The sequence below is a fragment of the Sphaeramia orbicularis genome, chromosome 7, assembly GCF_902148855.1.
Source record: "Sphaeramia orbicularis chromosome 7, fSphaOr1.1, whole genome shotgun sequence".
In the NCBI taxonomy this organism is placed as follows: domain Eukaryota; kingdom Metazoa; phylum Chordata; class Actinopteri; order Kurtiformes; family Apogonidae; genus Sphaeramia; species Sphaeramia orbicularis.
This window is the reverse complement of record NC_043963.1, coordinates 9,149,896-9,172,712: the sequence shown is the minus strand read 5'-3', so window position 1 is coordinate 9,172,712 and position 22,817 is coordinate 9,149,896. Positions and strand designations below refer to the sequence as shown.

General features: G+C 36.5%; 1 protein-coding gene across 1 annotated transcript in view; it reads right to left on the bottom strand.

Annotated features, from left to right (window-relative positions):
* The window catches only part of kcnd1 (potassium voltage-gated channel, Shal-related subfamily, member 1), a 192,862-nt gene that overhangs the window by 147,853 nt on the left and 22,192 nt on the right, over window positions 1-22,817 (bottom strand). Inside the window, exon 5 of the mRNA XM_030139724.1 lies at window positions 15,825-16,537. Coding sequence (XP_029995584.1) covers window positions 15,825-16,537 — 713 coding nt within the window. The remainder of the gene's footprint in view (window positions 1-15,824; window positions 16,538-22,817) is intronic.

Genomic DNA, 22,817 nt, shown 5'->3' with positions numbered 1-22,817 from the left:
GAGTCGAGCTGATACCACATAGTGGAAACGGGGCATTACAGTCTGGTGCGACCAACACTCTGGAAAGTACAATAGTATAACACACAGTAAATTGAAAATGATTGCTAGACTTTGAAAGATCTGAAAAAAAGTGCTCTAGAAAAATGGGCAAACAGACTCACTCAGCATATTTTCTAACCTTTCTTTGGTCAAAATTAGGAAACAAAAGTCCAGGTGAATCATTTTAGGTTTGGGGTTTAAAGGCTTTAAACACACACTGCAGTGTTTACACGTCACGTTTTAGTATCTGGTCCCCAGTCCAAGAACCTTGGCAGAGGTGATACCAAAAAACAAGTACGGAGTACCAGATTCCAGGTCATTTTTCATAATGGAAATGCAAAAAGGCCGAGTCGAGTAGAGTCAAATCGAGCCGGTACCTACTTACCTCTCTATCTCTCTATCTCTCTATCTATCTATCTATCTATCTATCTATCTATCTATCTATCTATCTATCTATCTATCTATCTATCTATCTATCTATCTATCTATCTATAAAACTGAACTGAATTGAATTTTGTATCCCAGACCCCTATTAGAAAAAAACACCTGAATTCAACGTGTCCCAATACTTTGGTCCATATTGTATATTAATGTTAAGGGGTATGAGGTAAGTGGTCAAACATTGGAACTGTCCACACATTGGTCTTCCTGCTCCATAGTAAAAAACAAAAAAACAAAAATAAAAACGGATGCTCAAACCCAGAGTTTCATGATCCAAACGTGTCTAACAGTGTCTTTGAGGACAGAGGGGGTCGTCCACTGTACAGACTGTAAAGTTAAAATAGGTCCATTTACGATTCTGGACGATATAAATAAAACAGACTTTACTTGACGGGTGCAGCATCGTGCAAAAAAACCTGCAGACCCAACCTGACACCCAACAAAGGTTTATTTTTAACACTTTCTTCTCACTGTCTGTCAGTTGAAAGGTTTTCTTGGCAGGAAACAGAAAAATACTAAAACCTGAAGCTTTACAAACCGTCCCTGCATCACTGTTTGATCTTTTATATACCTTCACCTCCCTCTCTGAACCCCCCACCCCCCCCTCCCCCCCTCCCCTCCCTCCGCTTCCCTCGGCTTTCTATTAAAACATTAACAGTGTGCGCTTTGCGTCGGGATGGTCTATAATTCCATCCTGGCTGTTTTATAAGGCCACGTGCCCTCTCAGGCCCATATACATCCTGTTCCTCGCAGGAAATGGCTGCTTCCCCTCTTGTTCTTATAAATAATGTCGATGGTAAAGTGCTCTGCTGCAGCAAAACACCCCATCGCCAAAGTATATGGACCGCCTGTAAAGTTTCTATTGGTTTTTATTGGAGAACAGAAGAGAGGACGTGAAGGCAGATGTGACCGTTTCCTCTTAATAATCGTGGATTCACTTCAGATTAAACTGCAGACCATTATGATGCACATGGTACCGACTCTGATCTGAGTGACGCAGCAAAAAAGTACCTTTTAACAGCTACAAACACGACGATTTTTAAGTTTTAAGTTTCTGTAAAGTCGAGACTTAAACCTACTATACAGTCAAGTGTAAAAGTCTCAGTCCAACATTCTGTTTATTGGTTTATTAAAATTCTAATGTCCACACATATGCATTTGTCTCTGTATTTAGATCCAATCTGATATATGTGAGTATGAAGAGCAGGAAAAACTAAACTTTCAGGACAAAAACTGCTTCTATAAACCAAAGTGGTCATATGGTGTTTGAAATTATATCAAATATATGTTATAAAAGAAAAAACAGGAAATTTAACGTGATAACAATAACAAAACCTTCAACATAAGATGCTAACTAAGCTAATGTTAGCTCATTTAGCACACAGATGTTAGCAAACAAAAACAGTTCATACTTTTTTTTAGGCTTAGGAGTTTATTTTTTTCTAATTTATTCATGTTTCCTTTAAGTTATGTTATGATGAATCATTCAAGGCTGAATAAATACTGTAACTACGTAAAGGAAACACAACTAAGACTGGTTTCAGACATATTTTTCATAGTTTGCTGACAACAGTGTGCTAAGCTAGCTAACGTTAGTTAATGTCTGACCTTAGAGGAAGTGAAGGAGTTTTTATTGATATTCATTAAGGTCAGATTATTAAAGTAGCACTAAATACATACTGTGGTCCTTTCTGTCTACAGCTCACTGATATTTCTAACTATTATTAAATAAATGTGATAATTACTTGTGAGTACCTCTGTAAAAGTCCTAGTCCATCATTCTGTTCGTTGGTTTATTACAGTTCTAATGTCCACACACATGCTTTTGTGTGTGTATTTAGATCCAATCTGATATATGTGAAGACTGAACAGCTGGAAAATTAACGTTTCAGGACAAAAACTGCTTCTATAAACCAAAGTGGTCGTATGGTGTTTTAAATTATATCAGACATATGTTATTAAAGAAAAAACAGGAAATTTGATGTGATAACAATAACAAAACCTTTAACATAAGATGCTAACTAAGCTAATGTTAGTTCATTTAGCACACAGATGTTAGCAAACAAAGACAGTTCAGCATTTTTTTTAAGCTTAGGTGTTAATTTATTCATTTCCTTTAAGTTTGGTTATTGTGAAAAATGAAACACAACTAAGACTGGTTTCAGGCATATTTTTCGTAGTTTGCTGACAACAGTGTGCTATACTAGCTAACGTTAGCTAATGTCTGACCTTAGAGGAACTGAAGGAGTTTTTTATTGATATTCATTAAGATCAAATTATTAAAGTAGCACTAAATACATACTGTGGTCCTTTCTGTCTACAGCTCACTCATATTTCTAACTATTATTACATACATTTAATAATTACTTGTGAGTACCTGTGTAAAAGCCTTACTCAAACATTCTGTTTGTTGGTTTATTACAGTTCTAATGTCCACACATATGCATTTGTCTCTGTATTTAGATCCAATCTGATATATGTGAAGTATAAACAGCAGGAAAAAAAATACAGTTTCAGGATGAAAACAGCTTCTATAAACCAAAGTGGCAGTATGGTGTTTTAAATGTTATCAGGAATGCATTCTAAAAGAAAAACAGGAAATTTGATATGATAACAATGACAAAAACTTTAACATAAGATGTTAACTAAACTAATGTTAACTAATTTAGCACACAGATATTAGCAAACAAAGACAGTTCAGTATTTTTTTAAGGCTTAAGACTTAATTTATTCACGTTTCCTTTAAGTTTGGTTATTGTGAATGATTCAAGGCTGAATAAATACTGTAACTACATAAAGAAAACACAACTAAGACTGGTTTCAGACATATTTATCGTAGTTTGCGGACAACGGTGTGCTAAGCTAGCTAACGTTAGCTAATGTCTGACCTTAGAGGAACTGAAGGAGTTTTTATTGATATTCATTAAGGTCAGATTATTAAAGTAGCACTAAATACATACTGTGGTCCTTTCTGTCTACACTTATATATATATATATATTTTTTTCTTTTTGTTGTAATGATACTTTATTTCCTGCTACGTTTTATTCTACTTGAATGGAGCAACAGTAACACATAAAAAATTCGCCCTGAGATTAATAAAGCATTCCAATTTTTTTTTTTTTTTTTGTCTTGTAATATTCCACCTGCTCATCAACAGTAACATCTTACTGAGCTCATTTCCATTTGTTAATGAGCGAATGGCTGTTTCCCCTGTGAAGACGACTATTAATTGTTCATTTAAAGGTTTTTATACCGGAGCAGCTGGACAATGATCTTTAGTCCAGACACAAACAGTCTGCATGTTTTCCTGGCAGTTGCTCTCTGAACAGATTATGTTTCCCCTCACATATATTGCTTCTGGAGGCGCTGCAATGGGTTTATGATTTCACTCCCAGTTTATTTGCACAGTGATAAAACACAGAAGCAAAGCAATAAAAGCAGCGTGATGAAAAACAACGATAAGGCGGCGAACAAAGAGAAACAAGGGGAGAACCAAGATGGAGGAGGAAACAGAACAGGGAGGAGAAAAAAGGACGACGAAGACGATGAAGAGGAGAGAAAAAAGTTAGAAAAAAAAGAGCTGAAAGGAAAGTTGGAATAATTATCTCAGATACTCTTACAACAAATGCACGAACAGTTAAACAAGCATGAAGTCGTAAGGAATACATGAGTGAATTATACTCCTTTTAAATCCAAGGGAGTGGAAAAATTGGCCATTTCTTATCTTAATTTCATTTCTTTACATCTTGTGCAGTTCATTCACCATCGAGCTTCCGTCTTTTTTTGTTATTGATTGATTAACGTTGAAACACTACTGTGATTCTCAAGGAAATACCAGCCTCAGCTTTATTGTCATTCAATCGATGGTACATGATAGAATAAAATATAGTAACCCTGGTCTCAGTTTGTAGCACAAGAAAGATAAAGAATGAAATAGAAAATAGAAAAGGTAAGTAGGGCTGAATAAAAAATACCATAAAATATGGGGGGAATAAATAAATAAAATAAATTCTTAATATGGACAAAATTACACTAATGTATCAGCAGCGACAGTGAAATAAAGTGGCAAATGTACGTGAAAGCACTAAAATTGGACGTAGTATTTTATGCTTTATACTCAATGACATATTCAGCAAAATGGTAAACACTGGTCTGTTTTGTTATAGTCAGACTTTTACCTTTTTTTTTTTTTCTCCCCTGTTGAGAGTCTCTACTGAGCTTTGGTGTCATTTACAGACAAGCTGCGTCTGTTCTTGCTGCTGGTGTATTCACAGCACCCCGTAAATTCTGAAATCTCTGTAGTTCTGTAAAGCAAATCATTTATATTTTAATTCAATTTTTAACTACTCAGTTCAGTGTAGTTTATTTGGAATATGCAATAAAACAAACAAAATACTCCTACTTTAGTACCTAGAAATAAAACAGATTTCAAGAAAACATGAAAATTTATTCATATACATTAAAAACATATGACTTCATTTGTATATTTGAAACCTATTAACCCTGTGTTGTACTTTTGTTGTACTGCTTGTATGTTTTAACTGTGATGTTTTTTCGTTACCTGCCTGGGGACTATGGATGCAAATTAGCATTTTAGCTATAATCCAGCATATTTACATCTGTTGTTTTTTCAGAACAGATGTTCATTAATGTGCACTGTCCCTAACAAATAAACTATTTAAATATAAACAGAAAAAATAGAATTAGAGACTTGTAAATTCAGAAATATGCACTCATATGACAAAAAATTTAGTTTATATACAGATTTTTTTTATATATTCACCCCATGTTACATTTTTTCTGAATGCTAAAATGCTAACAGTGATTCTTGAAGCTAAATATCCGGAAACATTTACACATACAGCGAACTTCCTGTACCTACAAACTTGATATAATTAGTGGTTTGAGGAATCGCAACATCACATATAGGGGGTGTGTATTGCCAAAACTTTGGTGATAGCATACAAATTGCAATACTAGGATCACGATACAATATATCACAATATATCATGATACTATTAAAGAGGCGATGTTTTTTGTTTTGTGTCTGTTTTTAAAAAATTATTTCCTGGAAAAACTTATAGTGCAGCATTTGGATAAATAAAGTTTTAACAAAACACAAACAAATACATAAATATATACATAAAGTTTTGCAGACATTACAGTTTAAGATCCTTAAATGCTTAAATGTTTGTATTCTATTGCGAAAAGAATGCAGTGTTCAGTCCCTGAGTCATCCAACATCAGAGCAATATTTTTGTGCATTTCCAATAAAAAAGACTAATATTTGCCTCTTTCAGACAGCAAAAAGTGCTTTTAGGATGCTTGAAATTACCGTTATCAGTTTCAAAAAACTACATGTATGACCTGCAGCATCACAATACTACTTTTGTGGCATACCAACAACAGAGCAAAATACCCATGTGAATATATAAATAAAAAAGCATGATAAAAAAAAAGAAAAACAAAAATGAATCTCTGGCATGTCTGCATTTGAATAAATAATTAAAAATATCAATATAATACTTTTTAATATCGATACAGTATCATGAAGTGAAATATCGACACATTGGTTTCTGAACAGTAGTTTGTGGTTTGGATGCCATGCTGGCTTTGTGGAGGTACAGTACAAGTGACCATATTTGGACAAAAGGGGAGGAGCTGTAAGTTTTCTACAATTGTTCATTTGTTGGAGTTTTGTATTTAGTGTAACTTTTGCAAAAACATGCCATAAATACATAAAAAACATCACAAAAAACACAATAATCTAAATTGTCATAACTGAATACTTTTTCTTCAGACATTATCTTATTATGACACTCTTCTAATTGGAAACATCAGATCACATATGATGGTAAATACTGCCACTGTTTGACATAGACATAAATAGTTTTCATACATGTATTTGTTGTCTATATCATCCAGTCCGTGTCTTTAGTGAACTTTTGGCAGAAGCAGCAGAGACATAACAGAAGCACCAGAGCCGAGTTAAACAACGCATAAACAGAAGTGTGTAAGCGTTGAAGCGACTGTTAAAAGTCAAGCTAAAGGGTTGGCTAATCCGACACATTAACACTGCAGTGTATCCTGTTCATCCTCTGCTGTAAAACCTGCACGTTTGACTGCAATTACTCAGGTTCAGCGTCGAAATGAAACAGGTCTTACACTGTTGTGACAAACCTGACATCTGTACGGAAACGGTGCGTCTCTATAAGGATAACAGGTCCAATTATAACGATGTTAGTGTTTATTTATTTATTTATTTATTTATTTATTTGCTGTGTAATATGCACAAGTAAAAATACAGAAACAAGGTAGAAATTGCTGCATTCCTTTAGAAGAAGAAGAAAACAGGATAGCAAAGAGAAGGATACTTCCTAAGAAGGAGAGGACAGAGCAGAAGTGGGAGGAGGAGGAGGAGGAGGAAGGGGGGGGGGGAGGTAAAGTCTGGAGTATCCATTTAGACACTAAATTCTCCCACTGATAACTAATGGACCAGAAGACTGAGGAGAGGAGAAGAGAGGAGAGGTGGAGGAGAGGAGAGGAGAGGAGAGGAGGAGGAGGGGAGAGGAGGAGGAGGAGGAGGAGGGGAGGGGAGAGGAGGAGAGGAGAGGAGAGGAGAGGCGGAGGAGGAGGAGGAGGAGGAAGGGGGGTGTAAAAGTCTGGAGTATCCATTTAGACACTAAATTCTCCCACTGATAACTAATGGACCAGAAGACTGAGGAGAGGAGAGGAGAGGAGAGGAGAGGAGAGGAGAGGAGAGGAGAGGAGAGGAGAGGAGAGACGAGGAGAGGAGAGACGAGGAGAGGAGAGACGAGGAGAGGAGAGGAGAGACGAGGAGAGGAGAGGAGAGGAGAGACGAGGAGAGACGAGGAGAGGAGAGGAGAGACGAGGAGAGGAGAGGAGAGACGAGGAGAGGAGAGGAGAGACGAGGAGAGGAGAGGAGAGGAGAGACGAGGAGAGGAGAGGAGAGGAGAGACGAGGAGAGGAGAGGAGAGGAGAGACGAGGAGAGGAGAGGAGAGGAGAGGAGAGGAGAGGAGAGGAGAGGAGAGGAGAGGAGAGGAGAGGAGAGGAGAGGAGAGGAGAGACGAGGAGAGGAGAGGAGAGACGAGGAGAGGAGAGGAGAGGAGAGACGAGGAGAGGAGAGGAGAGACGAGGAGAGGAGAGGAGAGACGAGGAGAGGAGAGGAGAGGAGAGGAGAGGAGAGGAGAGGAGAGACGAGCAGAGGAGAGGAGAGGAGAGGAGAGACGAGGAGAGGAGAGGAGAGGAGAGGAGGGGAGGGGAGGGGAGAGGAGTTTGTAATTCTTGTTCAAACTTTTTCCTTCCTCTTCTAACAGATAAAATACACACAATACATTTTATGTCCGATTGAATTCATTCCAGAGTTTACAAATATTTAGTTTTTGCAAAACTATATTTATTTTGTGGGAGTGAAATTATGGAATGGACCTTATGATGCATTTAAGTTATTCACTCCTTTGGCAAAGAAAAAAAAAAAGTGCCATAAGCTTAACATTATTCAGAAATATTGAATTGAGATGGTAGATATATTTTCTGTTGTTGATTTATTTTATTTTATTTCATTCATTTTCTGAACCCGCTTTATCCTCATTAGGGTCATGGGGTCGCTTGGAGCCTATCTCAGCTACTTATGGGTGAAGGTGGGCTACACCCTGGACATGTGACCAGTTCATCACAGGGCTGAACATACAGAGACAAACAATCACTCTCACATTCACACCTATGGACAATTTAGATTAACCAATGAACCTATCAGTGCATGTCTTTGGATGGTGGGAGGAGCCAGAGTACCCGGAGGGAACCCACACAGAATGGTCCTACCCCCATCGACTGGTGTTGGAATCGAACCCAGGACCTTCTTGCTGTGAGGCACCAGTGCTATCCACTGCACCACCATGTTATTTCATTTTATTTTTTTTATTATTATGGTGTGAATGCTCGATGCTGTACACATTTAAGTTGATGTATGCAGTGTATTAGGTGAAAAGGATAGGCAAAAAAATAAGCTTTTGCTTCTAGCCTATTCCTTTTTTGGATTTTTATGTTTATTACGAGCCCTATCAGCCCGCCCGCGGGCCGAAAAAATTATATTAATATTCATCTACTATAAAAATATAATAAATCAGGACAATTAATGTTTTTTTCAACTTTTGCTCAAAGTTTAGACCCTAATGTTAATAAAAAAAAATACATCAAAAGTTTATTTTAGTGCAAACTTTAATGTTCAAACATGATTTTTAATCTTTGTGGGGTGAAATATACGCTATTAAAAATCTCCGACACGAACAATTAATTTATGCATATCATCGTCAATCCAGCCGAAAAAAAGCAGGCGAGGATAAAAAATTCTAATTTCTCTTTTAGTTTGTTACAGTTTACTCAGACATAGTAATAGATACAATATTTTAGACAATGGGAATAGATTCTGTGAGGTCTGTAAATGTCCATAGACACCAAGAACATCCATATGAACCTTATTATTGTGAAGGAATTCTTCATTTACTTTGGGTATGTCTGTTTAGGCGTTTTTCCCCTGAAAATATGGTCAGGGTTTAACAGCTTAATGTACTAAGTACAATGACTGATGTAAAACCAAAAATAAATTCATTCATTCATTCATTCATTTTTGCACAACTATAAGCTAATCTGCATACATTACTGTCTTATGGATTCAGACCTGAATTTTAAAAACCACATACAAACAATTACAAAGTTAGCTTATTATCACCTCAAGAACATTTCTAGGATTAAAGGACTGATGTCGCAGCAGGACCTTGAAAAACTTGTCCATGCATTTATCTTTAGTCGAGTTGACTACTGTAACAGTATCTTCTCTGGTCGGCCTAAAAAGTCTATCCGACGACTGCACCTGATCCAGAATGCTGCTGCTCCAGTCCTCACTAAGACCAAGAGAGTGGACCACATCAGCCCAGTTCTGAGGTCTCTACACTGGCTCCCTGTCTCTCAGAGAATAGACTTTAAAATTCACTTACTAACATATAAAGCACAGAATGGTTTAGGCCCAAAATCCATCAGAGACCTTCTAGTCCAGTCTGAACCATCCAGACTCCTCAGGTCATCTGGTGCAGGTCTGCTCTGTGTTCCCAAAGTCAGAACTAAACATGGAGAATCAGCGTTCAGTTTCTATGCTCCGTATATCTGGAACAAACTACCAGAAAATATCAGGTCTGCTGAGAGTCTGAGTTCTTTTAAGTCCAGGTTAAAGACTCACCTGTTCACTGCTGCATTTTGACTAAAAGGCTTTTGACTTTTTACATTTTATATTCTCTTTGAAACTCTGCACTGTAACTCTTACTTTAATGTGTTTTTATTTTTATTTTTTTATTTACTTTTTTTATTTTATTTTATGTGTTGTTTTCTTACTTGCTGTTTTTAATCACCTTTTACATGTTTCTTTTATAATGTTTTAAATGTGTTTCTTTTTGCTTCTTAATTCAATGTCCTGTGTGAAGCACCATGAATTGCCTTGTTGCTGAAATGTGCTATACAAATAAACTTGCCTTGCCTTGTCTTATGCACAGGAATATTTTTGACAGCTTCCTTACCTCATATTTAAGGCCCCGCAGGAACCCTGAAAACTTCAATCTGAACCTGACCACACCAAAAAAAAAAAAAAACATGAAGATTTTCACTGAAGTCAATCAGAAATGTGATCCGACTCTCGGTGTTTGGTAGTCGATGGTTTTCACAGTCAAAGACACTTGCTCTGTGAACATATGGGGCTTCTTCATCTCTGAATACAAACCAGTTTCACAGGAGGCTCTGCTCAGTATCACACTAGTGCTGCTTTACTACAGCTCAACTCAACTGTTTGAGTCATTCACCGCCGCTCACACTCTCCCATTCACACCTTCTGAACTCAGATTTTTCTCTCCGTTCACAAACAGGTAGGAGTCGTGCAGAGAAAACCGGCGAACGTTGCGATGGAAGCGTTATGGTCGGAGCCGGTGTGTCGACTCCCTCTCTATTTCTGACGTTTTCTAAAGGCTCTTTGAACAGCAGATAATGGATCAGAGCTGAAGAGCTGCAGGGTGAAGACACCATCATCCACTCAAACACACACACACATTATCCACACAACAGCAGCAGCAGCAGCAGTGTGTGTGTGTTAGTGAATGTGTGTATATGTGTGTATATGTGTGTGTGTGGGCGGCAGCAGGGTGAAGATACACCACCGTGGATGAGCAGCAGCGAGTGGGCTGCATCGCCGCGCTACACACGGTGGAAACAGCCAGCCAAACCCTCCGCCGTAACCAATAATAATGACAAATCCAAGAAAACGCAGAATAAACTGACATGTGGACGGGCTGGCGTTGCCATGGCGACGGGTTTCAGCCATCAGAAGCCACGTTAAAGCGGTTTAATGTCACAGAAACTCGGCGGCAGAATGTGAAGATCAGATCGCACCGAAGAGAGGAAGTTCTGAAACGATCTGAAAACCTGCCAACCATGAGGAGCTGCAGAGTTCTGGACGATTTAGACCAAACGTACTGTCGATAGTAGGAGGAAAACTTTGGAAGAGCCGGCCCCTCCCAATCAGAGAGTGTCCAATAGGGATGTAATGATATGAATATTTTATATGACGGTTATTGTGACCAAAATTAACACGGTTATCATTATTATCACGGTTTTATTGAAACTGTGCTCAAAATGTTCAAAAAGTACTGATACACACACTGAAATAATTTAACCAAAAAAACAAACCAATAAAATAATAGGCGCAATGTACCTTCTGTTGGCACAAACATTCAAATATTAACCTTTAGTGGTCTGAGCCTATTTTGGCCGTTTTTCAGTACTTTTGATTTTGCCATTATAGTAGTGGTTCCCAACCTTCTTTGGCTCCTGACCCCATTTTAACATCACAAATTTCAGGCAACCCCTGACATCCAAAATAGAGACTTTTTTTTTTTTTTTTTTTGCTAAAATTAATTTGTTTTTGATTGTGTAACAGTTTGCTATACTATGTTGCAAATAAACATTAATTTTAGGCAACATTTAGGCTATATAATGTAAATTTTTATTTGTAAGTTTAAATTATTATTATTATTTTTTTTATAAATTATTAGAAATTTCAGGTGATCCCTGACATTCAAAATAGAAACTTTTTTTTTTTGTTGCTAAAATTAATTTGTTTTTGATCATGTAATAGTTTGCTATACTATGTTGCAAATAAACATTAATTTTAGGCAACATTTAGACTATATAATGTAAATTTTTATTAGTAAGTTTTAATTTTTTTTTTTTTTTTTTTATAAATTATTAGAAATTTCAGGCAACCCCAGACATTCAAAATAGAGATTTTTTTTTTCTTTTGCTAAAATTAATTTGTTTTTGATCGTGTAACAGTTTGCTATACTATGTTGCAAATAAACGTTAATTTTAGGCAACATTTAGGCTATATAAGAGTGAATTTCAACCTTGGGGTCGGGACCCCACATGGGGTCACCTGGAATTCAAATGGGGTCACCTGAAATTTCTAGTAATTGAAAAAAAATTAAAACTTACAAATAAAAATTTACATTATATAGCCTAAATGTTGTCTAAAATTAACGTTTATTTGCAACATATTATAGCAAACTATTACACGATCAAAAACAAATTAATTTTCACCCAAAATAAAATGTCTCTGTTTTAAATGTCTGGGGTCGCCAGAAATTTTTGACATTAAAATGGGGTCACGAGTAGCAAAAGGTTGGAACCACTGCTATATAATGTAAATTTTTATTAGTAAGTTTTAATTTTTTATCACTTACTAGAAATTTCAGGCAACCCCACGTGGGGTCCCGACCCCAAGGTTGAAAAACACTGCTTATTATACTATATAAGGCAGGGGTCTCAAACATGCAGCCCGCCAAAGGTTCCAGTTCGGCCCGTGGAATGAATTTGCAAAGTGTAAAAATTCCACAGTCAAGGCTGTGGAACTCATTTTCCACAGACAGACCAATTGATCTCAAGTAAAATAATAACTGACAAAAACTAATGACTCCATATTTTCTTCACGGTTTGATGTGAAAAAAATAATATTACATTATGCCTATAAATAATGACAACTTAAATGCGTTTTCTTTGTTTTAGTGCCAAAAATAACATTAAATTATGAAAATATTTACATTTACAAACTATCCTGTAACAATAAAATGCGAATAACCTGAACAAATATGAACAACCTGAAATGTCTAAAGAAAATTAAGCACAATTTTAACAATTTTCTGCCTGTTACTAAGTGTTTAATGTCTTTGTAGCTCCGATCCATAATGCACATGTAGAAACAATAAGTCAAGGCAGAATATTGTTAAAATTGCACTGATTTTTCTTATGAAATTTCAGTTTTTTCCGGTTATTCACATCTTTTTTGTTTGGATAGTTTATAAAAGTAAGTATTTACTCTCCCCTGATATAAAGAAATGTTTACTATACCCATGTTTGGTATCGTTTTTTTTTAGCACAACTTCATCTATATCATCTGCCTATTATTTTTTTCACTTTAACCTACTATATCAAGACAAAAGGACAAAAACACACAAAAAATATAAAATCTGACTTGAAAATTTTATATATTTTATTGCATAAATAACACACAGATGCTTAACGAACCTTTTCAAAGACTTTCAAAGTGAGTATTGGTTCCAAATATAGGTATATAAAATTAAAATTGTAATAAATTATAACTATACTCAAATATTTGACATAAAAGCAGATCTTTACATGGGGTTTTTTCCCCTAAAAGTGCGGTAATCAAACACGGTTATCATGATAATTAGAATTTAAACGGTAACACTAACCATCCGGAATTTTACCGTGGTTTATCGTTATACCGGTAATCGTTACATCCCTAGTGTCCGACATACAACACTTTTAAAACTCACTTAAAACAGTAGCTCCTAGAAAACCACAGATGCTCTCATTTTTAATTAACATACGTTTTATCAGCCATACACTGTCTGCGTTTAGTTGGATATGAATAGGCTAATGCCCCTGTGATCATACTATGTCTATTGTTTGTTTGTTTTGATGATGCCTATGTCATCATTATTAGTAATTGTATTTTTTTTTTAAATTTATAGCGAACAACTGATGTATTAATACTGGCTTTTTTATGTCTTGTTTCTGTCACCTGCCTAGAAACTGCAGATGAAAAGTAGTTATTTTTACTAATTCTGGCATATTTACACACTGTAGGTGGATTTTTTAGACAGCAATGTTAATAAATGTGCATGGTCCCTATTAAATAAATCAATAAAATAAAAATAAAATAAGTTTCCGTTTACTTTGTAGCTCATATAATTTGTAGCATCTTAAAGTGTGACATCATATCCTCCTGAGACCCAGCGATTTGTTTGTGTCCTCTGTAGGGGACAAGAGTTTCACAGCTTTACTAAAAAAAAAAAAAAAAAAAAACGCTTTCCAGTCCGACAATCCTTCACCCATAAAGACTCAGTGTTACTTTTGTGGCAGTTCCAAAATATTTTTTTCTCTTCACTCTAAAAATGATTCATGGAGTTAGTAAGTTAAGCTTAAAATCAAGGGCTTTCTCTGATTAAAAAATTAAGTTTGTTACATGTACACATTTAAATCAGTTGATATGTTATTTTATTAAGTTGGTCTAAATGAAAAACAAGGAAAACAGTCTCAGCTTAATAACATATTGACTTTGAACAGACATTTCTGCCTTTAACTTAAAGAAATATATTAAGTTAGTACAACTTAAAAATCTTGTAAGCTTCCTGTAAAGGCTTAGTACAAATCTGACGTGCCATTTAATTGTTCTGAAGTGATTTATCGCAATTTATTATGACGTAATCCTGTGTATTTTGTATTTTTTTCAGTGAACTTCATGTATTTTCCTATATTTAATTTACTGATCATGTAGATGTTCATAAAATCTCAGATTAAAGTTGAGGGTTATTATATCAAAACCACTGAAAACTGAAGAAAAAGTGACTTTTTCAGTAAAATCTATCATTAACTGAACCTAAACCGAGTGTGTCCATCCACTGTCTTTTGTAAAATTCCATGGGTTTTACTGGTGAATCAATGTTGTAGAAGATGATGATGTTTCCATGGTAACTACGGAGCCCCTGAGCGTCCAAATGGGTCATATCTGATGACCATGAAACGATGAAAAACTGCATTTTACACCAATTATTTACATGGATTGATCGGATTAGTGGATCGGAAGGTATTAAACATTTTAGATCAGTAGATGGTTTTGGTTGTCGATGACTGTTTGGGAGAAAAAAGGAAAAAAATGCATCAGAAAAAACTGTTGCATCTTGTCATTGTCAATCAAAGCAAATATTTATTGTAGTAAATTCCAAACTTTTATTTTCCTGGATCTCAAGAGGATATCTAGTACTGATGAAAGAGTGAAAATATTTTATAAAGGGTTGAGAATTTGTCTTCCCTGAGTAGTTTTACTGTTAAAAAGAGTTGGTGTCATTTCTAATAAGTACAGAGGAAACATGAACTATTGAGACAGCATGGGGAACCAGAGGAAGAACTGCATTTTTAGGTAAAAACTATGAGATACAGCCATTAAAACTGAGAAAAACATAGAACACATACTGAGAAAAGCATACGTTATACTATAATCAGGGTGCTTGTTCTTTTCTAAATAAAAATTCTGGACTTTTTCAAAACTGCTATTTTTATTCCCCCCAGACCTTGACTTTATGTACTTTTATACTTGCGTTCCTACATTTTTGGTTGAGATTGTACCTGTTGTGTGTAGTAGAAAAGTTAATTTCAATAAACATATGAATAAATTAATGTATAATTCGCAGTAAATTATGTTTTACTGATAGTGACTGCTTTCAAACCATATGAAAATCTCAAAAGTGCATGAATATCACACAAACAAGTTTCACTAGAATCATTCAAGTACCGACCGGTTAGCGTAATTACATCAGGCTTTTTCGATGCTTTCCTCATGTATTTCTTATCTTTGTGAATACTCTGAAATGCGACTATGAGAGGAACGATTTTACATACTTTATCAAGACTTTCGCACAAAATTCCAGACTTTTCAAGGTCTGGAAAACAGCGTGTCAAAAAGAAATTCCATACTTTTTAAGACTTTCAAGACCTGCGCAAGCACCCTGTTTAATGCCACAGCCTGTAAATACTGCAAAACTAGACAAAAACACCCAGAAATGCAAAGAAAAAAAGAAAAAGAATATAAAAACATACCCCTATACATATATCATGTAACACTTGAAGCCATAAATGTCAACAAATTCACTCTGCAACGCTTTCATCTTTGGTCTGAATTGCGTTTATAAAAGATGCTCGACTTACCCGAGCGTTGTCATGGTGACGATGGTGTACCAGAAGGAGGCCGGGATGGAGGTGAAGGTGGAGCCCTTGGTGCCCTTCTCGGCGTAGAACATGACGGTGGCGAAGATGATGATGGCCATGGTGAGGGAGAAGAGCAGGAAGCCCAGCTCGGAGGCGCAGCTCTTCAGCGTGTAGCCCAAAATCCTCAAACCCTGCGAGTGACGCGAGAACTTGAAGATCCGGAAGACTCGGAAAACTCGCAGGGTGACGAAGGCGCCGCTCACGTCCTCGTTCTCGGGCATCACCAGGCCGATGTAGTAAGGCATGATGGCCACCACGTCGATCACCGACATCACCGAGCGCATGAACTTGCAGCGGGAGGGCGCGGCGAAGAGGCGCATCAGGTACTCGAAGGTGAAGATGAGTACGCAGGCCGTGTCCATGCAGAAGAAGGCCAGCTGGTATTTCTCTCCGCAGGGGAGGTTTTTTACGCCGCCTTTCGGAGGTTGGCAGGGCACCGTTTCCACCACGTTAGCGATGACAGAGACGGCGATGAAGAAGCCGGTGACGTAGTAGAAGACCAGCGCCATGGTGGAGGTGTGGGGGTTCTCGAAGGCTCGCCACAGCCGCTCTCTGGGCGTACTGTGTGGGGGGAGGGGGGCGTCGGTGGCCTCATTGGCTTCGGTGTCCTCTGCCAGACGCTCCTGGTTCTCCTTTTTCCTGTCTCGGTATTCCTAAACAACCACAGGGATGGAGGGAACAGGAGGAAGAGGAGAAAGACACATTAAAGCACAGGTGTCAAACATGCGGCCCGGGGGCCAAATCCGGCCCGCCAAAGGGTCTAATCTGACCTGTGGGATGAATCTGTGAAATGCAAAAATTACACTAAGATATTAACAATCAGTCCTTTTACTTTAGGGGCCAAATCAAGCCCTACTTTAGTCTCAAGTGGGTCCGATCAGTAAAATACTACCATAACAACCTACAAATAATGACAATTCCAAATTTTTCCTCTGTTTTAGTGTAAAAAAAACAAAAAAAGTTAAATTACATGAAATTGTGTAAATTTACAAAATAGCATTTCACAAAAAATATGAAAAGCTATAAATGTCTTAAGAGAAGTAAGTGCAATTTTACTAATATTCTGCCAGTTACTAAAATATTGTGCGTATTTTGCAGATCCATTGTGATCTGTAAGTTGTAATGTACATTTACAAATGATAAGCAGAGGCAGAATAGAGTTAAAATTGGACTTATTTTTCTGAATAATTTCTACAGGGGTTGGACAAAATAATGGAAACACCTTCACCTCAAGATGATAATGCCCCAATCCATACAGCTAGAATTGTTAAAGAATGGCATGAGGAACATTCTAATGAAGTTGAGCATCTCGTATGGCCGGCACAGTCCCCAGACCTCAACATTATTGAGCATTTATGGTCAGTTTTAGAGATTCAAGTAAGACGTCGATTTCCACCACCATCGTCTCTAAAAGAGTTGGAGGGTATTCTAACTGAAGAATGGCTTAAAATTCCTTTGGAAACAATTCACAAGTTGTATGAATCAATACCTCGGAGAATTGAGGCTGTAATTGCCGAAAAAGGCGGACCTACACCATATTAAATTATATTTTGTTGATTTTTTAAGGTGTTTCCATTATTTTGTACAACCCCTGTAGTTTTTTCATGGTTGTTCATGTTGTTCACATTTTTAAAAGGACAATTTATAGATGTAAACGTTTCCATAATGTAATTTTACTGTTTTCACTATAAAACACATTGAAATGTTTGGAGTTGTCATTATTTATAGGTTATTATGTTATTATTTTACTGGTTTGGCCCACTTCGGATCAAATTTAGCTGAATCTGGCCCCTGAACTAAAATGAGTTTGACACCCCTGCATTAAATGATCTGCTTCAGAGATTAAATGTGCTAAATGTTACGTATTTTAATAAGATTAATTGGGGGAAAAAATGACAAAAGTGCTGGTTTGTTGATGTTTTCAAGGTATATGATAAAGTTATTACACATATACAGTCGTGGGAAAAAATATTAGACCATCAAAAGTCAACAAACACAACGGTTATGCAATTAAGTACTAACTCATGTGTGTATCATGTGACTAAAACAGGCAGAAAAGAAAACATGGAATGCCTAAAAGCACTGTTTTTGTCAGTACAATGCCATACATACTGATGTAAGAACTGAAGTGATTTTGGTTATTATCAAGAAAACCATGGAAAATGGATAGATATCAGCTCTGAAATTAAACTACTATGAGCTATTTTTGTTGTTATCATTATATTTGTCCAAACAAATGTACCTTTAGTTGTACCAGGCATTAAAATGAACTAGGGCTGTGCAATTAATCGAAATTCAATTACGATTTCGATTATTACACGCAATGATTACAAAAATTATGTAATCGAGAAAAAAACGATTATTAATTTTGAGTTGTTTAATTCACGCGCACACAAGCTACCATGAGCTGCTCTGCCCCGCCCCCCTCTAAGCTACCGCTGCCAGCTAGCCGGCAGGTCCACCCCAAGAGGAAAGTTGTACCTAGCAGTCTGGAAAAATAGTAGGAGAATCGCAGCAGAAGTGCTTGGTAAACAAAAAAGGCAAGTCAAATTCAATTGTATGGAATCACTTTGGGTTTGATGAAGCGCAAAAACACATCACGTGCAAAAAGTGTTTCGTAGTTGTGTCCGCACCGACCGGTAACACAACAAACCTTTTTAACCATCTGAAGTTTAACCACCGCCACCTTTATCATAATCTTATGAAAAACTAAAACACATAAAAAAAAAAAAACTCCGTCTACAACTTCGTCCGCAATGCAATCTTCAGTCTCCGAATCTCTTTACGCTGCAACTCCCGTATTAACCTAACTGAAACCTCACGGCACGTCACTGAATTTACTATGTTTCATACTACATTGAACGTACTTGAATTTATAATTTGCACTTTACATGAGTTTTTTTTTATTGCTCCAGTTCTATGGCAAGTCTATAGCAGTTTAATTCCAGTGCACTATTTGTTTACAAAAGGAAACATACTTGAATTTACAGTATATTTATTTGCATTCAAAGATTTTTTTGTTTCGTACAAAAGTGAACATACTCTGTTTTAATGGTTAAAAGCTTTATTTATATTTAAAGAGTATACCTTCCATTGTTTTGCAAGAAAAAAAAAAACTTTAATGTTAACAAATAATCGTTTTTAAAAATCGTGATTTCAATTATTGCTAAAATAATCATGATTATTTTTTTTTCTATAATTGAGCAGCCCTAAAATGAACACTGTCTTTCCATTGCAGTTTTGGGTGATATACCAATTATGTTATGACCGAAAAACCACCTCTTGCCACCGCAAGACGAGAGATTGTCATTTTTCCATTAGGGAAATTTTTATGCACAAGTTATATTTGCGCAATTTGAGGGTCAATGGAAAAGCACCTAGTGTGGTGATTTGAGGGAAATACACTAGGAAGCTGATGACAGAAATACAGCAGAGCCAGGGTGGAAAGTTCACAAGTACGCAGCCGTTCCAAATACAGAGAGACTTGCGTTCTTAGGAAGTCCGTTTTCTGGGACTTTTCTTACCAAGATTGTAGTCACCGAGTTTGAAGACTGTAATCTGTGTTCTTGATATTGTGAAACAGCCTGTATCTGGGAAACTTCAGCCAAACCAGCATTTTTGACTTAATTTTTCTGTATCAGTGACTCAAACATTCACAACTTTTATTCTGGAAGCATTTTACTTGCAGACCAGTGTTATGAATCTGTTCAGCAAACAACATTATATGGTATTATCAGGCAATACAGAGGAAAGAAAAATCATTGATTGCAGTCATTTTTCTAATGAATCCACTATATCATGTCCTTGAGGACCACCTGACTTCAACGACCTCTGCAAACTCATCAGAATTGGCTGAAACGTAAAACTCCATCAGGATCATTGTATCATACTCAAGGACTTCCAGGGTCTCCTAACCAGCTGAAACGTGTCTGAAACGCCCTTGTCAACGTCTGCAATCTCTTTACAGATCTCCAAAACCTGCCATGATCCCGTTACAGACCAGAGATAACGGTCCTCTGGCCTCCGTTCTCCACAGACAACAGAAAACAAACCCTCAGCACAAATCTGAATTAGAAATGCAGTGGGAAAAAAAACGAATCTGTGAACTTACTCGAGAGGTGAAAATAAAAATCTTGCCGACCATTTCTCGTGAGAAACTGTGGAGGAAGTGTCGAGTGAGTGAGAAAGAAAGAAATTCAGAAATAAGCTCGCACTGTTCAATTCACATTTCGTCTGCCAGAAACGAGGAAATGAGGAATAATTAGTCACTGATGAGTTGTGGAACGGGTTACTGATCGTATTAAAATAAAAATAGGTCCAATGTCCCTGTATCTCACTGGTATGTTCTATGAAGAATCGATAACAAGTTGAATTTGCGAGGTTGTCAGGTTGTGGAAAAAGATGCTGTCACTGGTTCACCAGGAGGCTCAAACAGAGGATTTACTGTCACATAAAGTCATGAGGTTTTCCGCCTTAAAACTCAATTAAACTGAAACAAATCTGCTCAATAACCTCCAAATATTCAAGTCTTTTCCTTGTTCTGTAGCTGATACAAACACTGCCATGTTTGCTCTCCATTACTGACATTAAAAAATAGGCCCAGTGTCCCTGTATGTTCTATGAAGAATCAATACCAAGTTGAATTTGTGAGGTTGTCAGGTTCGGTTCTATGTTAGAGTCCTGTGGTTCTGATGCAGAAGATCAATCTCCCAATAGAAGTGGGTGGTACTTTCACTGGAGGATAAAATCCAGTTTATCTGTTTAAAAAATTGCTTGTGACCTAAACTACATTGGATTTTTTTTTTAAAATGTGTCAAACTGTTGTTATTTTGTGTTATTTCTACATTACTGTCATTTTTTTTCTTAATTGTAACCTCTGATCTTTGAATCTGTTTTCCACTATGGTATGGCATGTGCTGCTTGACCTCTTGGCCAGGTCACTCTTGTTAAAAGAGATCTCAGTATCAATGGGATTTTATCTGGTTAAATAAAGGTTAAATTATATATATATATATATATATATATATATATATATATATATATATATATATATATATATATATTAAATGAAAGTCCATATATGACTTCCTATCAGTGCTCAATAGTAACTATACTGATATCTGTAACCATTTACATGTTATAAACCATTAAAATATGGACCATTATAATTAAAGGCAAATTTGTAATATTTGAAAAATTCACCAAAAATTTGAAAAAAAAAATCTAAACTTCTCAAAACTGTTAAAAACATTGCTAATATTGTCCCAAAGAAGCTACATAAAAAAATTCAGATGACCAGTAGTTTTGGAGAAGATTGTTGAAATTTAGACACTGGTGACCTTTGAGTTTGACCCTTCAAGGTCACTCAAGGTCAAAGGTCATGGACCCAAATGAAAGTCCATATATGACTTCCTATCAGTGCTCAATAGTTACTATACTGATATCTGTAACCATTTACATGTTATAAACCATTAAAATACGGACCATTATAATTAAAGGGAAATTTGTAATATTTGAAAAATTCACCAAAAATCTGAAAAAAAAAAAAAAAAAATCTAAATTTCTCAAAACTATTAAAAACATTTCTAATATTGTCCCAAAGAAGCTACATAAAAAATTCAGATGACCAGTAGTTTTGGAGAAGATTGTTGAAATTTAGACACTGGTGACCTTTGAGTTTGACCCTTCAAGGTCACTCAAGGTCAAAGGTCATGGACCCAAATGAAAGTCCATATATGACTTCCTATCAGTGCTCAATAGTAACTATACTCATATCTGTAACCATTTAGATGTTATAAATCATCAAAATATGGATATTTCAAAAATGTGTAAAAAAAAAAATCCAAGAATCTAAATTTCTAAAAATTGCAAGCAACTCTGTAGACATTGTCCCAAGGAAGCCACTTATAAAATTTGAAATGACTCCGACCAATAATTTCGTCAGATGTTTGAAGAAATTGCTAATGAAGACACCGCCGCCGGACAACAGCTAAAAAAAAACAGCGGATCTAAACGTATAAAAGCCTCTGAAGATGTGGACTCATTTAAGAGGCAGAGGGAGGAGGGAACTAATGACTTGTTTATCACTTGTTAAAGAAAAACACTCACAGAAACCTGGGGTTCGCCTCTTGCCAAAAAGCAGCGGTAATAAACAGCCCAATCAGATGGCAATGGTTGCGGTGCGTTTTCCAAAGGCTCGTCTCTGTCGCCTTAATGAGTCTGAGTGTGATAACGCCGTTAGAGCAGCGCTGGTTAGTAATCCCCCTCAGATCCGCTGATGCTTTTACACTTCAGTCATTTAGCTGATGATGCTCTTCTCCTGAGAGCCTTAACGAGTGCAGCAATAGAACAAAACATTACCAGCTACCATTAGCAAGAAATAAAAAGGTCAAAGGTCACGGCTGCTATATAAGTACACCCCCGATGATGCAGGCATTGTTTCATACGCGCATCTGAAAGCACAACATCTCAGATTTATGTGTCCTCCTGGATCCTTTATTGAACTCGGAGTCAAAGTCAAGTTCACGTCCTTAAAAAAAAAAAAAAATCGCAGCTTTAGGGAAACTGAGAATGGCCGCGCTAGCAGTTATTGAACTAAACCCATTTTAACGCCATTATCTGGAGATGACAAGTTAATTGTTTCATTATCTTGACATAACAATGCTAATTTACATGAGATAAGTTAATTATTGTAAAAACTCATTATCTCATGATAACATGTCAATTATTTTATTATCCTGAGAGGCGAAAGCTCATTCTCTTCTATTAGCATGTTAATTATTTCTAGGGAATGCACCGACAACAAAATTACTGACACTGATTTTTAAAATGACGGTATCCGTGTTTATGTTGGGTTTGTTCACTGAGTTTTTGTTATTGAACGTTTTGTGCCGAGGAAATCTTCATTATATACATGAAAATAGGATCACTGAA